At 46.5% G+C, this 17358-nt stretch overlaps 1 protein-coding gene across 2 annotated transcripts in view; it reads left to right on the top strand.

Moving 5' to 3' along the window:
* The window catches only part of LOC135375524 (gastric triacylglycerol lipase-like), a 50504-nt gene extending 43444 nt beyond the window's left edge, over positions 1 to 7060 (top strand). For both annotated transcript variants that reach the window (XM_064608211.1, XM_064608217.1), the window contains exon 9: positions 6669 to 7060. In XM_064608211.1, the coding sequence (XP_064464281.1) occupies positions 6669 to 6914 (246 nt within the window). In that variant the 3' untranslated portion in view covers positions 6915 to 7060. The remainder of the gene's footprint in view (positions 1 to 6668) is intronic.
* The last annotated feature ends 10298 nt before the right edge of the window (positions 7061 to 17358 follow it).

The following is a 17358-nucleotide window of genomic DNA, read 5'->3' as shown; positions in this document are numbered from 1 at the left end:
GCTGCCTAATCGGCTATACCTGTGTTCCAGCTACTTTCCTCAGATAGCGACACCGTCGAAAGCGGCGTCACAGAGAACTAGTCTGCATTCAGTTCCACATGTTCGATGTCGTCTGCAGCACCGCGCTCGACTGCTTCGCTATCTGACGGAAAGGAGCTGAACCACAGTTTTTGTTTCAGCTCCTTTCCGTCAGACGCGAAGCACACACTTCCGACACTGTTCTTATTTGTTATATCTTCGTTACAAACCCCGAAGTTTATCTTGGCGAACCCTGTATGTCTCCAGTGGATATCCAGCCACATTGGCCTCGGCGAGAACAATCGAGCCGACGCTGCAGCCAGGCGTGCACACGAACAACCCGACGCCGCGGCTCACATGCCGCTCACTCCGTCGGCCTGCCGCATCCAAATCCGCCGCTGGGCCGCCCAAGAGGCGCGATGCTCCATTCGCGAATCCGCCCGTTTCAACGAGTTTCTTCGCTCCATCGACCCGGCAGTGGAGTTCTCCCCAACACGACGTCTCCAACGGCCACAAGAGACACTCCTCCACCGGCTGCGCCTCAACTTGGCATACACGCCACCGGTCCAGCGCATGATGGGGAGGCAGACCCCGGCCCTCTGCGACGTTTGCGAAGTGGTTGCGGACACGTCGCACATCCTGCTGACCTGCCGCATGTACACTAACCATCGCGCCACCCTTTCCCGTTGCCTTGAGCGTTTCGGGCACAACCAACCGACGCTGGCCGCACTTCTTGGCCCTGTGCCTCAGCACCAACAATGAGCAGTCACAAGTGCTGTATTGCACTTTCTGAAGTGCACTGGCCTGGCCTCTAATGTTGAATTCCAATGGCAGAGTCGGAGCAAGTGGCAGACTCGGCAATGGAGCGGCTTGATCTGGCCTAGAGCAAGTGATCCGAATCTGCGACTGGAACACTTGCGCCCAACGTGGAGTGTAGCCCTGGCCAATCTCCCTTGGTGGATGACGGCCAGCGACGGAGGAAGAAGAAGAAGAAGAAGGTACTCATGTTCCATTATAACGCCATCTTTTGCAACATCAAGGTCATTCGAATCTCCTAACGTTGCCATTGTAATGTCTGACTTATCGCTTCCTTCATGAAACAAAATCGCCAACGTACGACGCGAAAGACTAGTCATGGCGAAGACGCGTTGCGAAGCGGCCATGTTGGCGAAGCAGAGACAGGAAATGGGAAGCACGAGCGACAAGTGACACGTCACGTAGAGTTCCGGTTGAATCTGCCTATTTTGGCGGAGCAGTTTGGGTTGCTCCCTGGAGCGACCTTGGCTCGAATGCCGCTCCGAAGCTCCGATTGGAAGACTCCAGAACTGTTCCCAATATGCCAATCGAACAGACTTGCTCTCGGCGGAGCAACAAAACTTGCTCCGGAGGCGCTCCGAATCTGCCATTAGAATTCAACATCAGCTCTGAGCTGCGCGCTCCAGGAGTTCACCTTTTCTTTCCCCTTCTTTTTCTTTTTTGTTTCTTTTCTCTTGTTCTTACTATTTCCTTTTTTCTCTTTTTCTTTCTTTTTTTCTTTTTGCTTTTTAATTCAGTCTCACCTTCCTTTTCCTTTTTTCTCCCTTGTTTGTTCTTTTCATTTATTTTTCGTTTATTTTAATGGAATAGCATGCCGACCTTGGTCTGGCAGACCTTTCCTCTGAATAAATGTATACCCCCCCCCCCCCCCCGAAATAGGAGATTGACTCACTAACCTCATCGAATGTCATTCCGCGTTTAAAAATCCTTAAGCACGCACGTCCAATAAAATATCCACCCCTGAATTTTGATACGCCAATAAACCTAAACCGAAAAAGCGTTTCCGAGGAGCACGTCGCCCTCGCGGACGGAGGCCTATCTGCGCCGGAAAGCGGTTAATCTGTCCAGCTGAGCGGCACGTACTCCAATCATCTCTATTGCTTCAAAGCACGAGTGGACATCTGATGTGCACTCAGCGCTGTCCTCCCCCTGTTCCCAGTCGCCGCGGTTTCGGTTTCGAATTATTTGCATATGAAAGTTCTGGGATGGGGGGGGGGATATATACATATTAGACGAAAGGGGAAAAAACGGGGGAAAGGTCAGTTAAGCGGGACGTCGGCTTGCTATTCCGCAACAAAAAGAAAGTTAATGAAGCTGAAGAACGGAGAATAAAATATATAAAAAGAAAAGAAAAGAAATGGGAAGGAAAGGGACCAACAAACGGTGAGAGAAGGATGAGCTAGATTAAAGACAAAGATGACAAAAGAAAAGATGACTAACAAACAGTGAAAGAATGATGAGATGGATCCCAGAGGCTGACTTTAAAAGAAAAGCATGAGCTTAATGCGTTGAGGGTGAGACTGGGGCACTGAAGAGTGAGATTGCACTACTGGAGTTCACAGGCTGTTCATAAGAGTTGAATCGCTCAAGAAAGTCACAACTGCTTTGGTCACAGACCGCTGTGTGTGGTGTCGTACTGGGCCGAGCAGAGTGGCCAGAGAAAAGTCTGTGCACCGCAGCTCGAGTAGGCGCCGTCTGAGCGTGGCTGGAGGGGTGTGGAATCTGTGACAGTCGAGGAGAAGATGTTGAATATACAGTCGACCCCCGTTTATCCGGACGGTGCCGTTCCCGGCGAAATCGTCCGGATACCGGGGCATCCGGATAAATGAAACGATCGAATAGAAGCGTCCTACAGAGCAATGTTTAATTAAAACACAGAAATCTCGTCAATGACAGCTGTTACATAGTAGAATAGGCACTGGATACCTGCAAACTTTTGCTAATTGCATAGAGTTGAGCCACGCTGTTGCACTGCTCAAAGAATGTCGGAGCCTTGTTTCTCACCGGCGTCATCGGCACCGTCTTGCTGCACATCATCGGAGGCAACAGCAGCAATCACACCGTCATCAGTCATAGCTGCACACGCGTCATCATCGTTATCAACGTCAACGTAGTCAGAAACCGCAGCATCATCTACGGCAGTCGCAGTGAGCCTCTGCATCAGGGTTCGCAGCTCAGCTAGGGGAATATCTTCGTCGGCCAACGGGCCGTAAGCAGCAGGACCTCGGGTTAGAGTTTTCCCCTCTAGAACCGGACAGTTGCTCGAGATATTTCCAAATGACTCGACTGGTCAACGTCACCCAACGCACACAAATAGAAAAGGGGGTAATCGGGCACGGTTGCCTCCCCTACGGAGGAATGTAGGTCCCTGACGTGAGACGGGAATAACCCCAACACAGCGAAAAGGGTGACGAAGCGGGGTCAGCGTCTCCTCTTACTCACGGTAGTCCGGATATCTGAAGCTGAATTACAAGAATTTTCGACTTTCGTTCCCTGGAATTCTTGTCCGAGTCCGGAAGCTGAAGTCCGGATAAACGAGAACAAAATACATGGAGGAAAATCCGTTCCCGTGCCTTTTGTCCGGATACCGCGGGATCCGGATAAATGAAGTCCGGATAAACGGGGGTCGACTGTATAATAAATCATTTATAAATATATATTTACCAATCCGTGCTCACTTATAAATACGTGCTGTCAGCAGTTTGTCATAAATGGCCCCCTGTTATTTCTCATTCACATTAATGACCTTCCATCTGGATTGACATCTCGTATTCGCCGATTTTCTGATGATTGCGTCATTTATCGTCATGTACCAAGGTCGTCAGAACTTGTTGCCCTTCAAGATGACCTTCATAAGATCGCTTCCTGGTGCTCCTCATGGCAGTTGCGATAAATGTCGTTCACGCGGTGCACCCCCACTATATTTAAATACTCTTGCGGTTCGTCTTTGCTTGAACACCTTACCTCATATAAGTACATCGAGATTCATCTAAGTAGCAACCTTTGGTCTTGCAGCATAGGCTACGAGAGACAGGGAATGGACAACCGTCGAGCTCAGGGAACAGGAAAAGAAGTATTTAATGGCGCAGCAGGAGTTGAGCTAGCGCATGCTCCCGTGCCTCATGGTTATCGACTTCCTTGGCCACAGTCTCATCACATCTCTCATAAGACTATAGCAGCCGCTAATCGAACCTTGGGATTCCTTCGACGATGGTGGCATACCTTGAGCTTGAGGGAACGAGAGGACACACGAAGAAGTAGACAGGACAAGGCTCAAAACCAACAAAGAAAACATTTATGGATCAGGGAAAGGAGTCAGGAGGGGGAGAGGAGGTTACAAAGGGCATCAGGGAGATTGACCGAAGGCTGGCTGACGCAAGCATTTCCTTTGGCGGATCGAGACTGGCCCAAGTGTCTTCCACTCTATTACGCACGAACGGTATCCAGCGCGTTGAATCTCCTCGTATCCACTGGAGAGTGATGGTCGAGTCGGTCCAGAAGTAGTGCACAGCCCGTAACTTGAAGTTACTCTCCAGCCTGGAAGACATCAGTGCTCCCATTAGCTCCAACCCAGCCAGAGTCATCTTCCTGATGGGAGCTACCCTTGATTTGGCTGTTATCAGTTCTACTCCTTGTTGAGATGATTTGCAGCCAAGATGTAAATATGCGGCTGTGCCATTCGTCTCGAGATCGAACAATGTCGCCACCATGCGGCAGCTCCGTGAACTGCCCTTAGTGGGGATGCGCGGCCTGAGCCTGTGCTTCCTGGTTCCCTGGTTCCCTGCACTAGAGTGCTTAGCAGAGAAGAAAACTACAGAACGTACATATACATATGTTCCGGTATGCGGATTCCACTCGGCCTTTGTTATATTATATTTGTCGCTGCGGTTCTGTGTGCCAAACAAAATGTACCGAGAGGTAAGGTCAATGTTGTAGCAGTTCTTTTTTTTTTACCATAAGTATAATGATGTCACAGTTATTTATAGAATGGTTTCTCTGCTGGCCGTTCAAAGTTACTTCATAGTGCTCAGTTATGGTATTCTACGCGCACTAGACACAAGGTGCATCGAATGTATAAATATATGTATCATATGGAGGTTTTCAAATATGTGAATTTCAAGCTTTCATCTCATTTCATCTGACCGTATGACATACGTGATCATTGGAAAACACGCATTCAAGGTAAAATGCTATCCCCGAACGTTCTCTGTAAAACACACGTGTTTTGTGGTGTATGAAGCACGTGTGCAACAGCGAATTTCAGAATATACCTGCCGCTGAAACCAAAAACTTAGTTTGTATATAGTTATTACCTGACCAGTAGCACACCACACAAAGTCAAGTCCACCACAGAGGTGTGGTTATCTTGTAACATATTTTAACACCGTCTAATGAATGCCTGCACAGAGAACGAATCAACACCTCAAACCTCTCCCATACTCGCACGACCTGAATAACCACCGCTGTTATACGACGCAAAAATTATAGCGAAGGGCTTCAGTACTTATTGGGCTATTCTGCCCTTATATTGCTTTCTTGCACAATTGTACATTTAGATCTCCAAGACCAGTGGAGACAGGAATGTTGAGCTTTTTTTTTATTCTTGTTCTTCCCAAAAGACAAAAACAAAATCTCGCTTGGAACAAAGGAGGCAGTGTCTCCCTTCAAACACACACAGGTGATTTTCTTTTCACAACTTCGCGACTTCAGTGTTTCGCAGTGCATCACTTTTGGTCAACTTTCACACCTTATCAGCGTTGTAAGTAGCGCATTTCATCACATCCAGAATATGTGAGGCACTGACAGCGGCATTTCATCCAAAAACACTGCGATACCCGCGTAGAAAAGCCTGCGCCTGCTTCGCCGCATCACGCCGTATCCCCACTAGAGCTCCGCCGCAGCGCCACCTACAGTTCGATCTCGAGGCGAATAGGCAGTAGGGCTTGCATCGAAAAAAAAAAAAATAATAATAATGTAGCTCTGCTTCTTCGTTATCTTAGAAGCGCGTGCCGTGGTGACGTGGAATTTGACGTGTAATTATAGTGGCACATCGAAGAAGATCTTGCGGTCAAAGCATATTCGCGAAGCAAGCGCTACAGAGGCATAAAAAGGCGTACCCTGACATCGTTGCACGGTTCGCAAATTACAAGAACGTTTCGAGTGCATAATTTTGCACACGAGAACATTGGGCGTTACATAGTTTCACACAGCTTTTTTACTTATTTTAAAATCAGTAGACAAGCAATAATTGCGCGTCATTTAATCTGCGAACCGTGTCAGGTGTTTCTAGAAAGAAAATTGTTCACATTTTACTAGTACTGCAAAACCGTAAATATAAGTCTTTGATGATCTTATTAAATATCCGAGGTAATAAGCAGATTACATGCCAGACGCTAGTTTTTGAGCACTGACGCGTAGCATGCGTATAGCGTAGCATTACATACACCTGGAATGTAAAGCGACTAATCTATATTTTTACTGTATATTTTGATAAACTTTATGACATAATTGCACGCATATTTCCTCGATTTTTTAGCGAATATAAATTCAGGATTTGATGATAAGACACGATGACGCCTTGTGGGTGCCTTTTCATAGGCAACACACTTTTCTGCCACCATCAACTAGAAAGCGTTTCCCTTAGTCTAAATATTTTGAGGTAATAATTGAACCTCCGAATGCAATAAGGGGATAAGTCGGCTTACCCCATTTTTACTATTTTTGCTGCTCTAACATCTACGTACCAGTATGTAACTCTATTGTCGATCTGGTGTAAACACGTTAAAGAATGCTTTGCTCACCTAACCTTATACGTCGTCATTTCTCTTTTCCAGAGCCCACCACGACCCTACGACATCAGCAAGACGCAAGTGGACGTTGGGATGTTCTACTCCGACGGGGACGAGCTCGCCACCCCACCGAGTGTTCAATCCCTCATCGCAAAGCTCGGAGATCGAGTGAAATTCGTTCAACACATTCAGGATACCGAATTTGGCCACGCCAACTTTGTGACCGCTGCCTTAATTCAGGAATCCTACATCCTTAAACCCATGTTAGAATTCTTTCGTCGGTACCACTAACAGGAGGGGGGAGTTCGATTTCTCTCTTCCTGGGTGAGAACGGTATTCTCTGCCAGTCAGCAATTTCTAGTCCGATGCTGATTGATTGATTGCCAATTGCTATTATACTTTTTCGTGCCTCCAATCGAATAAATAATTTCCGTTTCTCTTGACTGAATCAGACCAACACCATCTAGATAGGTCGAAGGCCAGTTCACGTCCTGCTTTCCACAAGCGTCACGTTAGCTGTACAATAGTTGACGGATCGCGTGGCTACGTGCCCACTGCCGGGCATGCGCTCTCGGTGCGGGAAGCAGCGAGCGGAAAACGGCGAGAGAGTCTACACGGGAGGCTCTTTTCGGCTGTAGTTCGAGTCACACAGGCTCCGCCTCATGGCGTGCGTCATATGTCACGTGAGGAGGGAAAGAGAGAGCAAGGCATAGAGGAGCAAGGGATGGAGCGGGAACGGCGGGAAGACCAAATATGGGGAGGTCAGCTTGGTATGTGCCCTGCGGCAGAACTGTTTGCAAGTAGGGCAAATTATGCGATTGGGAGTTCTAACTTCAAAAAAGGTATTATGGGCGGTTATATGTACGCAGCCCGTCAGACTGAGAACAGGATAAACATTCCGTTAAACGTTCAGTTGAAACAGTCAGCACTTCCAAAAGCGTCATGAAATAGCCGTTGCCTCTGTACCGCTGTCCGACGCGTGTTACCTATTACGTCTTCTCGAATTCAGCATTATGTATTCGATGCACGGTGATTTTCACATTTATTTTACTTCACAAAATAGTATAGATTATCATAGCTATATGACACTTTGTACGAACTATGTCTTTCCTTTGTCTCGAACTTTGTCACTCATATCAACCTCTGTGAAGTAGGGTAGGGTCCTGTGGCTACTAGAGGAAAACATTCCATGTCGTCATAACTTCTCTATCATTTATTGTTGTTATTGTACATGCTTCCGAATTTCGAGATATAGACATTAACAAGAACATGTACAGAGAAACTCTTTCATTAAATGGAATACATTAATCATATGTATGTTGCTCTCAGTCGATTCTTTTGCTAGTTTCTTTTATTTTATGTTTCCAGCGATTTGAGCACACAAATTTGAATCACACATCACAAGCACAACTGCTTGCTCACACCTGTCGCAGTTAGTCTAAACTGTATTATGCTGCACATTATGCACTGTGCCGCATATTACGGCTTTGGCCCGGGGAAGCGGGGGGCGGGGTTATATTTATTAGACCAAAGGAAAAAAAACAGGGGGAAAGGTGGGGAAGCGGTGAAATATCAGACACTTCCCAGTTTCGCTCGAAAGGAAGAACCGCCTGAATAAACCCAGTGTAGCGAACCGCTGTCGGTTTTGCACAAACTCATCTATGCAGTGAATGCAGTACTACGCGTAAAACACATTTACCTTATAAAACTTCGAGCACATGTCCACATGTGCACATTCCCATCTCTCCGCAGCAAGAATAATCCCCAACGGTCAGCGCGCGGGCAGAAGCGACCTTTTCAACGTTCGCCGAGAGGCGGAGGGCGTGTGACTCGAACTACAGCCAAAAAGAGTCTCCCAGTCTACATCAGGTTCGCCGTACTCTCGAGATAAAGGCTGCGTTCCAATACCTCGCGCCCGCGAAGCCGCCTGACTAGGCAGCTGAGTAGGCCCCTTTGCTTGTCACTATTGGAACAGGCTTGCCTAGCCAAGTCGCCTGTGGCGCCATCTCGTTGCTCACGCAAGAAATGCGTACGGCACAAGCGCAGCAGGACTCTAATGCGCTAAGTTTGTAGGACATCGTGCATAAACTGTCACCTTCACAACTAAACATGTGTTGCAACTCTCTACGCAGTTTTAAAAAAACATACCCCTATGTGCAATTTTACATTTAAAGGGACCGAAAAGTGAAAAATAACCCCCATATTTTTTACCACTGTCGTACACAACATCGTTGTTTGGTAAGACACAGAAAGCATTACTTCTCAGTTCGGCATATTTTTTACGTATAAATATTTTGAAGATTGCCGGAACATGGACGGTGCTGCCAGCGAACGGCGAAAAAGAGCAACTTGGGTTTCAGGTCAAGGGCTCCCAGGATTGGTCAACCCTTACCACGTGAGAGCTAATTTTATAGAGAACGAAGCTGGCGCACATTATCTTACAGCTAAACACTATTTTAAAAATGACGCTCACTTCCATAGCTTTTACGTTAATAAAGCATTCAGCTACTTCGCCGCTACGAGCTACGATCCGCCGCGCCATCTGCAAGGTCGTCTGTGTTATCGCGTTTATTGTTTACGTCGTGGGCGGTCGTGTTGGTCGCGCGAAGAGAAGTGAATGACATGTTCGTGGTTGTTGTGTCAACTATTGTAGAGTCCTACATATGAGTGGTGTGGTTTTGGTGTTCGGGGATGCAAAAATCATGTTCGTTCACCATCGGCGGGAGGCGTTTCTACCACAAGATTCAACAGGGGAGTGCGCGAAAACGAATGTGGTTCAAAGCACTCGGTTATTAGATGTAGCAGTCGTGTGGTATGTGCTAAGCTCATTTTGCTGCCGATGACTACGAAGATGCCGTAGAAGGCGAATTGCGAAGACGTCCGAAGCACACTGATGCTCAGTACCCAGTGATTTTGCTTCACCGAGGTGACGAGTTCAACACAACGTCTTAGGTATGTACAGGCGTCACACACGTATAAGTTATAATATAGCGACGACGTATTCCATTTAACTTATGTTATCCTTCTTGTCCCGTACTCAACTTTGTCAACATCAACAAATTTTAGGGGCCTTCCAGTGTTGAAGTGGCGCAAGACTGCTTCGTATGTGTGATCCAGGCACTCAAGTTGACATGACAGAAATAACTGAAAGCAGGTATGCAAGGTCCACAGATGGAAGCACTAGATTTGTTACGTATTGCAGACTTTGTGAATTTTTTTTTTTTTTTTTTAGTCTTTGGACAGTTGCAGAACATTAGTATGACGTCAACAAGAGGAGAAGAAACCGATGAGAACTACTAGCATGTTTGAAGGGTACGAGAATAGTTCCTGTTGAGATGGAGTTATGACTTTGTGACTAAGGAACACTAATTAATTTTCTAGAGATGCATCCTCTACACATGAATACCCAGTGCAACAGCAAACGTTCATTGTCTTTGAAGCCGCAACTACTGGAATTGTTCAATGTGTGTCAGAGCTGCAGTGAGCCATGCAAGGTTACCACATCATATTGGTCCCAAAATTTGCAGAGTTCCCCTATCTCGGACGCAGCTGCCATTTCTCTTTATTGCTCTTCCGATCCTACCTTCTCAGAAATGAATATGGTTCACCATACACGGCATGGGCACTGCCTTTCTCTGCTCATGCTTTCGGTTTCTTATTCTGTTGATAAATCTTCACTTGAGTTTGCAGCCATTATGCTGTCTACTGTGTTTGCCCCTCATCTATATTGATGTGCTCTAACGGTATAGCACATCAACATCCCAACAACCTTCCAAACAACCTTGCCTAGTCCTACTTTTGGGTGGAAACTACACGATGTGGTAACATCCACATATATAAAGTTTTAGTCGACGGAGATTTGCTGTTTTTGTACAACCTTCATTGTACATTTCTTTTGTCTCACTTAGCATGCCTGAAGAAATGTTCTGATCTTCATCAAGATAACAGGTCATTGTTTGATCTGCAGCATCATTTTTCCTGTAATCTTTTCACCAATAGAGAATACAAAAGTGAACAAATGGTAAAATATAACTAGCTTGTTAAATTCAAAAGGGAAGACAAAACTGTTTATACTTCTCTTGTTTATTTTGTTGTAGGTTTTACAACTGTACGTTCAAGTACGTCAAAACATCACAGGGCAGGAAGTCCTACTCTATGTCCTAAATCCCTGGACAATAAAAAAGAAAGATATAGTTTGAATTGGGACAAAACGTTGCTTCTGCTCTTATATTATATTTCAATTAAATGTTACGATGCATTTGTAGTGTACGCTGAAGCCAGTTTCAATTTGCAGGGCTGTCAAAAGTACTTTACAAAAGTACATCTCAATTACAGTAACAGAGAACTTATGCAATAAATTATTTAGCCATTTTGGAGTACTATGCACACCAATGGTGCATTGTTAACTTTGAACCCAGGTCAAGGGTTAATAATAGTTGAAGTCAGCCCTCAAGTCCTTCTTTACAAATGTTAGTTGGCGACGTGATAATGAATCAGTTACAAGTACTCCGTTTAGCAAAGCAGAGTTAATTAAGTGTTAAATCCCAATCTTGGTTCAATTATTAGTTGACATTTGGAAACGTGGTCACTAAGAAGTATACTAAAAGGTTATGAACACAATTCAGCTGAATGACACTGATGAAAATTGTCTTACTTACTCCTCACATATACAAGTGAGACATGAGTATAACCTACACATACATCTATGCCCACAGGTTACTTAACCCTCCAGGTACAAACTAGTAATTATAATATGCTGTGACAGCAAAGAAAAAGCAATGAGAAAAACTTGCAGCAAACAAGAAATGAAAATGTGCTGACAACATTTCTACAGGTCAGCGCACTGATGGGAAAGCATCCCTAATAGCATGCATGACGCAGATCGAGATCCAGTGGAGTATTTTCTATTGTATTTTCACGGAGCACCCCATATTCTTGTGAATCGCCAACGGGTGGTAAAACTGAATTTCCTGCAGAAATAAGGGTTTTCCGTCCAGTTTGCCGTTCAAGTAGCGCGTAAAGACCACATCGCGCTGCCGTGTACGTTGCCATGCTCTTCGGTTTCTCGGATGTATGTAAAAGACACTGGCAGTACTTCGGTGTCAAGGCACAGTATTTCGAAATATTCGTTAGTTCTGATGCAATCGTCTGTCTGCTTTTCACACGCATTCTCTACCTCTCGGCAGCAAAAACCGTAGTATCCACCGTAGTATCCGCCGGTTTGCATTTCACACACGAACACCTGCACGACGAAAAAACAGCGCTTGTTTCGGCTTACATAAGTGCTTCTCCCTGATACATGGAAATTTCACAAAGCAGTCCATGTTCACAGCACGGTGAGCTACTCCTGAGGACGAATGTGACTCCGATTAATCTATGGACGAGGAATCTTCTGCTGCGAAGAACACACTTTCCAGCACGCCAACGCACGAACAGCAGTTCTGTGTGAGTGACAGTTCTCGAATGCGGAATTCCAGCGCACTTATTCCAAGAGGCTCGACATTCTCGACGTAGAAAGCGGTCACAAATGCCCACTGCCATTTTCGTTTTCGCCGGATTAGCGCCCGGAAGTGCGCGTATTACATGCGTCCTCGACAGATGGCGCGGGGTCATGCCATTGTTGACAGACTGCTCGGTTTCCTACTAGGTCCCTGGACATGCGATTATGGAAAATTCGATTACAGAAAAACTACAGCGATTTCAGCGGAGTTCTTTGACATTTGAGCTTTTGAAGGTTCAAGCTTTTCGCTGAACATAAAATTTCGATAGGTTTATATTCACTTTTCGGTCCCTTTAAAGCCAGCAGAAACAGCGGGCACGCTGGTACCGTCAACGCGCGTCTCCATCCCGGCTGTCAGATGGTCAGGCGTATAACTAGACTGCATCGTCACGCACTAGGCGGTAGCCGACTGAATAGCGGACTTTGCGAGATTTGGAACGAGACTTAACATGGCGGCACTTCCGGTTAGACCGCTAGACAGTCGACTAACCGCGGTATTGGAACGCAGCCAAAGAGACGAGGGCGAGGGTAGCGAGACATCCACGCGTGCCACGAGGAAAGAAATCGTTTGTTTTCATGCGCCACGGGCCCTCGTCTTGCCCTTCGCTTTCATTGGTCAGTCGCTCCCATCCGCAGTTTTCAGACGCGCAAGGGTCCAGCTCCCGTGGCTCAGTTGTGAGCGTACTGGCCATGTCACGTCGAGACTGGGAGATACCCAGGTTAGAATCCCGGTGCCGGCTGTGCTGTCTGGGGGTGTTTCCTGAATTTTCTTCAGCTTTTGCCTTCATGTTTTTGACTTCTTTCTCAAGTTCAGCACTGGATGGCATAATGAACAGGTAGTTTAGGAAGAGTCACGACTACAACAGGAATACAAGAAAAAGGTTACCAACCTATTGATAATCAAGCAGACATTACTCCTGCACAAGAACAGTCCTGGCTCTGGCAAAAGTGCTCAAGAGATGTGAATTCCAGTGAGACAGCGAAGCGCTTTTAAGCAGGTGATGTAGACGACTTTAGGCAGTAGGTTCGGATTTCACATGTCAGCCGAGCGAAGAGGAGATCGGTAATACCCGTCGCTTGTGTCGTGTAAGAAGAGAGCGTGGGGTAGAGCAGGATCCAACGAAATCTGTTGATAATCCTCGCGGCGCTAACACGGATATTAAAAACAAAAAAAAGCATAACTTTCTGGGCGTTTCAGTAAATACCTATGTTACTTGATCCCCCTTTGGCATTTTCACACAGGTTGGTGACACAGAGAGCCTGATACCCTAGTCAGACGGCAAACCTAAGGCCGTTAGCGGAACGGCGGTTACTTCACCTGTTGTCCAACCATCATTTCGAATGACATCGTTCTCTGCCCTAATTTATTGAAAACATGAGGCGTACGCCTTTTATGTGTCAATTATGAACTGCATAATTATGACAAAAAAGGTGTACGCCTCCCATTTTCAACAAATCAAGGCAAAGAACGATATCTTTCGAAATGATGGTTGGACAACAGGTGAAGTAACCGCCGTTCCGCTAACGGCCTTAGGTTGGCTGTCTGACTAGGGCATGATACGGTTTGTGTATCCTGATGTTTAACTGAGGCTGTTGTTACCTCTGCACAGCTGCGCAACATTCATCCAGGGTGTTCAGAATCATACTTGACCAACGACGAGAGCTGGGCCTGTGGGTACGAGGTCATAACGTTAAAGCGCTACGCCTATGTGTCTATGTGTTTTGTATCTCTCTCCGTCCTTTTGCCAGTAGCGCTTTAAAGTTACGGAGTAGAGAATCGTTTTTTAGAAAAATATATCACCATCGCACCAGTGGGCTGAAATTATGTCTCGTCAGAAGCACACGATAAACATGTGATGCATTGCTCGTGACGTTTTACGTAGATGTAGAGAAGCGCAACACGGGTTTGTAATCAGGGGGTCACTTATTTGAAAGAAGCGAACATGTCTGTTCTGGACTTTTCGTTCCTTGTTTCTCCCCAACTTCAAAGACGCGTGTTCACAACTAAGGCAGTAAAGGCAAATCAGCCGGTGGAATCAAAAAGTGATCTTAAAGTGTGTGGAGATGACTTCTCAGCTTCGACAGTGACTGCGACAGTAAATTGCGAGTGAGTTGGTGTTGACTTGACTTTGTCCCGGAGGTTAGGGAGAACACGTCAGATAAAATCAAAGCATACAGCGCAAGCACTCGATTATCAAAGTGGCAGTTCACACGTGCATCCCGAGACTTCTTGGCTAGAAAGGTAGACCAAGCAGGCATCAGCTTCGAAAAATTAGCGGGTTACTAAGCTGCCATGACAGCTCAATATTATGCTTAAATTTGGTCGAACGCCGATGCATCTCATTCGCTTGGCGTTTTGCTTTCCCGTGACACGTACGATATCCGATGAGTGCCAAATAGTTACCTAGCAACAATAACTTTATTTCAGGATGATGGGTGGGGAGTTTCATCGCCGGGGGCGATACTCTACCCCATTGCTGGAGGTGAAGCGGGGAATGGAGGAGTGGGTCCCGTTACAATGAGGATCGAAGTCCTGTGGCGTCCAAAAAGGCGAAGAGAGCCTTGAGGGCAGAGCGTTGGTGAGCTGGATGCGGCCAGGGGCCAAGCAATTTTGTGAGGGAGAGGGGACGGGAGTCTAGCTAGTTGAGGGAGGCGGAGAGTACGGAGCGGGAAGGGAGGTAGTGTGGGCAATGGAGAAGAATGTGCTCGAGATCTTCAACAGCACCGCAGTGACTGCAGTGGGGAGAGTTAACTTGTCTCAAGCGGTAGCGCTACGGAGCTGTGAAGGCCACGTCGAGGCGCATTCGATGAACTAATGCGGCGTCTTGACGAGAGATATGTGCTGGCATGCGGAAAGCGAGCGCTGGGTCAACTCTGCTCAGCATGGCGGGGGATTGTATGTCGGCGGTCCGTTGGCGGCTAGCCAGAGGAGTCACAAGGCTTCGAGGTATGGACCGCCGATCGCCTCTCAGTTGCAAAAGCTATGCCACTCCGATGTTTTCACTGTCGCAGGAAAAGAGAGGGAGTCACCCGTGTGGACGAAGTTCGGCGACAACGAAGAATTCGGAGAATGCATTCGTGGTATCGTGGAGGGAGTATTTTATCCAGAATCCCAAGCACGGAAGGGTGTTGAAAAAAATTTGGGGTCATTATTATAGTTACGTCATTAAAGCTTAACCTATCATTACCGACATGTAGCTAAAGGTGAAATCGCAAGGGCACCCCGTATATGGGGTATACGGGGAAAAAGTTAGGGGGGTGTCACTGAACATTTGGGGGGTTAGGGGGGTCTGGATAAATCACTGCGTGGAGGAAGCCTTTCAAGCCCATTGTCCCAAATGGCCGCAAGCATGACAAGAAATGTATCAGGACGAGATGAAGACGGGGGTTCGACTGTGTCTTAGCGTCGGACAGACAGACGAAAAAGATGTCTACATTTTGTCTCGATAATCTGCATAGGGAACGCAGTTCAGATCTAGTGGACGATGTGTAAATTAAAAAAAAAAAGTCAATTTACAAAACTTTGTCTCTTGGTTTTCTTCGAAAGGAAGTCCTCATGGTGATATGTTATGACAACCGGCTGTGGCTGGTAACTGAACTCTTGAGAAAGAAGAAAGTGAACCGCCAGTTTTTCCTCGGGTCGCTACTTCGGATACGACAAAAGAACATGACAATTGGGTTCCGAGCTGCGATGTGGTCAATTTTGCGAAATGAAGTCCGACATTTACATTCACCTCCTCTCCAACGCCAGCGTGAACAAGTTTCCCTCGAGTAAACTCAATACCTTCACGGTAGCTTTCAATAGTTCGCTTCAGCTTTCGTAGCACTATAAAATTAGCCTGATGGATCTCAGCATAAGGAACAATTTTTGAAATATCGAATACGAAAAGCAAGATGCGAAAAATTAGGTTGCTTACGAGGAAACCGTCGAAACCAAGAGGTCGTTACAAGTCACCGTCAACCTAGAAAATTATTTAAGGAAAGCCCTTTGATAATTTATCATTTCTTTCGTGTACAATAAATCGTGATTCCACCTCCGTTTACCCAAGGACGTGAAAATGCTGGAGTTGAACCATCGACTCACACAGGCGCTCGGCACATCGCTCGTACCACGCCACGCAATGCGAGGCAATGCGGTGAACAGGAAACATAAGGACCCTCCCAAAACGAGCAAATGCGAAGTCAGCTCTGCCTTACTGTCAGCAGTCAAGGTTGTACCCAAGGCCAAAATAATCATGGTACTGTGATGTTACACGTAAGGTTTGTCTGCCAGGTGTGGCGACATGTGGCACGTGCCGCAGGGGTAGGACTGCGGATAATTTGGACCACCTGGGGTTCTTTTAACGTGCGCCAGAAATCTTCAACGCACGGTGCTGGAAGCAATATTTACCTCCCCCACATTACTACCGCCCTCGGCCGGGATCGAACCCGCGATCTTGAGCTCAGCAAGACAGCACGTCAGCGACTCAATTACCGACTTAGGCCAAGCCAAGCTTAGACCAAGGCCAAGCTCGTTCAACATTGAAAAAAAAAAAAAAAAAGAGAGTATTTTCAACCACACTGGCTCGGCAACCTTGAGGAATCGGACTCACAACCGCAGTGAGGGGCACAACAGTGAAGAGCAACAACAACAACTTTATTTTGGCTTTGGAGGGTGGGGTGGTTCATCGCCACAGGCGATACTCTACCCCATTGCTGGTGGGAATGTGGGGAATAAAATACTAACGAGCCCCTTCACAATAACTATCGAAGTCCGATGGTGTCCAGTAATGTCAGAAGAGCTTTGAGCGCAGAGCGTTGCTGGGCTGAATTAGGCCAGAGACCAAGCATTTTCGATAGGGAGAAGGGGCGAGAGTCCAGCTGACGAAGAGCATTTGATGGCTTTGCTTTGACAAGACAGCGAAGACAAGGCACAGAAGATGATATCAGCGAGAATTTCGCTCCCGATAGACGTACGTGCGGGAATCTATGGCAGGAAAATGACACATCACAAATGGCGTGTCTCGTTCCTGGTCCTGGTGGCGTAAATTTGTTCACCGATTCTCCTCTTGGCAGCGCGCTTCCGCGCGCTGCCAGGTATGCTATGTTCGCTGCTCCGTTTAATCTTCCTAAAAAAAAAAAAAAAAAAAAAAAAACGCTTCAATGCCGAAGGTAAAACTTCAGTTCTAGACCCAGAATATTTATTCTTTGAGAAGTAAACAATAAAAAGGTCATTTTATACTTCAGTGGGTTTAT

The sequence above is a fragment of the Ornithodoros turicata genome, chromosome 1, assembly GCF_037126465.1.
Source record: "Ornithodoros turicata isolate Travis chromosome 1, ASM3712646v1, whole genome shotgun sequence".
Taxonomy (NCBI): domain Eukaryota; kingdom Metazoa; phylum Arthropoda; class Arachnida; order Ixodida; family Argasidae; genus Ornithodoros; species Ornithodoros turicata.
The sequence above is the reverse complement of the archived record's forward strand: the minus strand, read 5'-3'. Positions and strand labels throughout refer to the sequence as shown.